At 44.7% G+C, this 4,444-nt stretch overlaps 1 protein-coding gene across 1 annotated transcript; it reads left to right on the plus strand.

Moving 5' to 3' along the window:
• Positions 1-3,597, plus strand: LOC115556072 (homeodomain-interacting protein kinase 2-like). Its single transcript, XM_030373195.1, has 11 exons — positions 1-399; positions 591-782; positions 1,073-1,245; positions 1,334-1,457; positions 1,664-1,768; positions 1,855-1,941; positions 2,031-2,494; positions 2,582-2,644; positions 2,891-2,983; positions 3,102-3,184; positions 3,262-3,597. The coding sequence occupies exons 1-11, from the start codon at positions 358-360 to the stop codon at positions 3,381-3,383; spliced, it is 1,548 nt and encodes a 515-aa protein (XP_030229055.1). The 5' UTR covers positions 1-357; the 3' UTR covers positions 3,384-3,597.
• Positions 3,598-4,444: the final 847 nt, after the last annotated feature.

The following is a 4,444-nucleotide window of genomic DNA, read 5'->3' on the forward strand; positions in this document are numbered from 1 at the left end:
TCGTGCTTTCATATAAAATAGGAAATGCTTTCATATTCAATAGGAAATTGTAAACGGGATTGAAACACCCATTGGCTCCAATGTTAGCGGAAGGACGTAGGCCACAATAAAAAAATAACTAGCTAGCTAGTTAGTTAACCGTTGTTTTTTTTATGAACAAATAGGCTACCAACAAATCTTTGTTTGTCGAGGTCTAGTCAATATAGGCTTCCTCTTATCCCAGGTGTGTTCAAAGGAGGCCTGATCTCCTCCTTATCGTCCTCCTACCTGGTGGAAGAGATAATAGGGGAAGGAAGCTTTGGCCAGGTGGTCAGATGCGTCAAAACGGCCACCAATGAAAGGGTGGCCGTTAAAATCATGATAAACGACCGGTTCATGATTGCGTCGGCTAAGCAAGAGGTATAAAAGACACATGAATATCTTGTTATTTTAATATAGAAAATATATATGCCTATAATAATTGACATATTTGTTTTAACATATGTTGTAATGATATGATGTCACATATTTGTTATTAAAAAAAAAAGTTTAAATAAATAAATGCTATTTCACAATCGGAAATATCTTTTTAACCTGCTGTTTATCCTCAGATCGCCATATTAGAGCGCCTCCAAGTTCTGGACCCAGATGAGTGTGGGATTGTGCGATGGATGGGTGTCTTCAGACATGGTCCCCGTATCTGTCTGGAGTTCGAGCTCCTGGACAGAAGTCTCAGAGACTTGACCCAGCAGACAGAGCACCACATTCTGCCTCTGATGCAGATCAAGATCATCCTGCAACAGGTGTGGTTGGAAACCTCAAAAACATTGACCATTTTATTTGAAAATATACTCTTGCTCTGTAAACAGAATGCATTATTTTCCAAAAAATAAACGGTGTATCATGCGTGTGTCAGATTCTGTTAAGGATATTGGAATGATTCATCCACGCTTACGCTTTGGTCCTTTTAGAACTGAACCAAATAAAATAAAATGTTGACAGCATTACATTACTAGAAGAATTAGATCAACAGAAATGGAAACATAGTCTACATTAATGGTCATAAAATAATGATGTTTTATTGTTTTTTCAGCTGGCTAGAGCCCTGCAATACCTGGGCACAATCGGGATCATTCATGCAGACCTGAAGCCAGAAAACATAATGTTGACAGAACAGGACACTAGAGTGAAGCTCATTGACTTTGGCATATCCTATCACGTGTCCAAGGCAAAAATTGGCTTGGAGATCCAGACCATGTTTTACAGGTGAGTAACTGACAGCAATCCTGACCTGGTTCTTATCGGCTACTGATTACAATGGTTACTCCACCTTTTTATCTTTAACTTATTTCAGATCACCAGAGGTCATACTCGGGCTCCCGTTTACAGGCATGGTGGATATGTGGTCCCTAGGCTGTGTGGTGGCAGAACTGTTCATTGGCTTCCCAATTTATCCCGGCAACATGGAGTACGATATGGTCGGTAATAGTATAAGAGAGTTTCAAAGTAAATGTACCAAAACACCTTTTACACAAAGAAAAAGTTCAAACTGCAAGCCTGACTCTGTGGGGATCATTGAATATTGGATATTCTATAATATGTATACAATTATCCATTGTAGAATATGATGCATTTAGTTCTATAGTTGATTGATAACTGAAGGGGGCATTCTGTTGTGCTTCAGCTGCGATATATCCTGGAGACCAATGGGAACCTCCCTGTTGAAATGCTCGACCGCGGCATGAAAACCCATTTGTTTTTCAACAAAGGATCGATCTGGAGACTCAAGGTATCACTATACGTGTCTGTCTGTCAGCCTGTCTAACTGTCTTCATGGGTCCCTATAATATAGCTTTAACAGGGACTCTTTTTCAGTCAGCACGGCAATATGAGGAGAGGGAAAGTCTCAGGCCGCCCCGGACCAGACGGTTCCTAATCAGCTCGCTGGAGGGGATGGTCGAAGTAGGTGTTGATCCATTAGCGTTGTGGACGTTAATGAAGTGGCCGTGTCGTTTCCAATGATCCGAATCATTTCACTTTTTCGCCAAAAGCTAGGAACTGTTCTAGGCGGACCCGTTCCGCCCAGCTTCACTGACCTGATGAAGAGGATGCTCCGGCTGGATGCCAACCAGCGCATCACACCACGTGCACTGCTGGAGCATCCCTTCATCAGCCTGGGGAGAGAAAACCAGTCCAACGGCGGCAGCCTTGAGCCCACTGTGGACCACCTCGACACCAGCAGCCCAGTGTCCAGTGTGGACCCCCCTCGACGGAAGCACTCCTGTGTCCAGTGTGGCCCCCCTGACACCAGCACTCCCGTGTCCAGTGTGGGCCCCCCGGACAACAGCACTCCTGTCTCCAGTGTGGACCTCCCCAACAGCAGCAGCCCTGGGCCAAGTGTGGAGCCCCAAGACAGAAGCAACCCTGTGTCCACTGTGGACCCCCCCAAGAGCTACTGCCCTGAGGGCAGTGTGGACGGGGAGGACACAGTCGACCCCACCGACAGCGGCAAAGGGTACTTGGGCCATTCACTCTCCACTGCTTCCTTGATCAACTAATGACTTGAGTCCTTATGTACTGCGTTCAACATTCATTTCGACAGGAGCTTCTCTGAAGGAGAAATTAGAGACATATACAACTTATCCTTGGACTCTGAGATAGTCAGGTAGGCCAGCCTTCTGGAGCTCCTATTCTGTTGGGTACAATTGACTTGAACCAGTACAACTATAGTAATGATTTTGAAATATTAAAGTCTCACCATTTAGGCCTATCTGTATTGACGTTATGATGATACAATTACAATTAATAATCAATAACATGTATGTATGAATGAGTATTACACTGTGGCAATAAACAATGGTAAACTTGATAATTTTGGTGATTTACTGATTTACTTAACTTTGATTTGCAGGTTTACTCCCACACTTGAGTCTCTGTGTGATCTGAATGAGTCAGCTGAGGAATCGAGGATTGAGGAAAACACTGCCACAGCTGAAATACACAGGTAGGCTCGTTTTCTGCGGCTCATGCACCATTTCATGGTCCTTAAATCAAGATTGGTGGATTGGTTGATTAAATTGCAATCTTTTTACACTATTTCTTCTTGATCATTGTTTGAGAAGCACTTCATCCGCGCCTACCACTTCCTGTGTGGTTGCCATGGAGACTGATGCGGGACAGCCAGGTGTAGCAGACATCCCGATAGGTTTGTCAGAAGCCAGAAGCCTTTTTCGGCTCTGTGTTTTACGCTTCATCAACTTATTTCGTTTTTGTCATTTTCAGAGGTCACCCAAAAAAACATGAACAAGCGAGGCCTCGTAAAGAGGTTGTTTAAGAGCATGCCGGAAGCCATCATCTACTGCTGTGTCTGCTGTTGCTGCCCAGCCCCTGATGACCAGGACTAACACAGTTAGCTCACTGCGTTAGGACCCCAAGAGTGGCAGCCCTGTGCAGCACCCCTTATCCCAGTGTGGGTTAGTCTAACTGCAGCACCCCTTATTCCAGTGTGGACCAGCCCGACTCCAGCACCCCTTGTAATTATCCCAGTGCGGACCGGTCCAACTGCAGCACCCCTTGTAATTATCCCAGTGCGGACCAGTCCAACTGCAGCACCCCTTATCCCAGTTAATAAATAGTTTTTTAAAATAAAAAAAATGATTTTATTTGAAGTAAAAAAAACACCTTGTCTGGCTGTGGAGCCAAAAAAAGAAGGCTCCATTTCAGTGATGGTCTTTTTAAAGAAGTGGTATAATTCATGAGTGGATGTGGCAGGTCCTGTTCTCTAAGATTTCAACCACAGAGTGGTTGCCACCAGACTGTGATGCAATGCGGACGACTAACCTACAGCCTGGGAGACCAACATTGGTGGTTGACACCAAACATACTGTCTGTGAAGGGAGTACGAGTGGTGTTGCGTCTGGACTCTGGAAGCAGACGTAGTCACATGTCCATGTTACACTTCTTAGAAGCAGGGTTGAATATAACTACCATGAGGGTATGGCCAACGCTGCAGTTTCGTTATCGTTGACGTCTCCATGGTCAGAACTTCCCAACATGTATTGGTCTGCAGGAATTCCTGTAGAGAACAGCCAGCCACAACAATGTCCTCCAGGTTGGGCCTGTTTTCAGATGTTAATCTGGCCTGTTGTTCAGTTATGGCTTCATGAGGTGTTCCTTCAAGACAAATGCCTCATCTGCCAAAATGCAATAAGGAGACAGCTGGTCAGAAGCAGGAAGGATGTTTATAGAACCAAGTGCAAGTACAACAATCGCTAGGCTAACCAATTCCCCGTGTTACAGCAATGATAGCAGCTACTGCAGTTGCTACACAGTTAAGTACTATAATACAATACAACACAACACAATACAGTGTACAATGGTAGCCAGAAGGGGGAGGGTGGCTATGCAGAGTCGAGGTGGACTCTGAACAGGTGAGTCTTGAGTCTTTTTCGGAAGATAGTGAGCG

Source organism: Gadus morhua, chromosome 12 (assembly GCF_902167405.1).
Source record: "Gadus morhua chromosome 12, gadMor3.0, whole genome shotgun sequence".
Taxonomy (NCBI): Eukaryota; Metazoa; Chordata; class Actinopteri; order Gadiformes; family Gadidae; genus Gadus; species Gadus morhua.

Excerpts from the sequence above, each read along its gene's own strand:
- LOC115556072 (XM_030373195.1), top strand. The coding sequence starts at position 358 with ATGATAAACGACCGGTTCATGATTGCGTCGGCTAAGCAAGAG. Across the intron at positions 1,246-1,333 it reads ATCCAGACCATGTTTTACAG|ATCACCAGAGGTCATACTCG; the intron begins GTGAGTAACTGA and ends AACTTATTTCAG. Across the intron at positions 2,984-3,101 it reads GCCACAGCTGAAATACACAG|CACTTCATCCGCGCCTACCA; the intron begins GTAGGCTCGTTT and ends TTGTTTGAGAAG.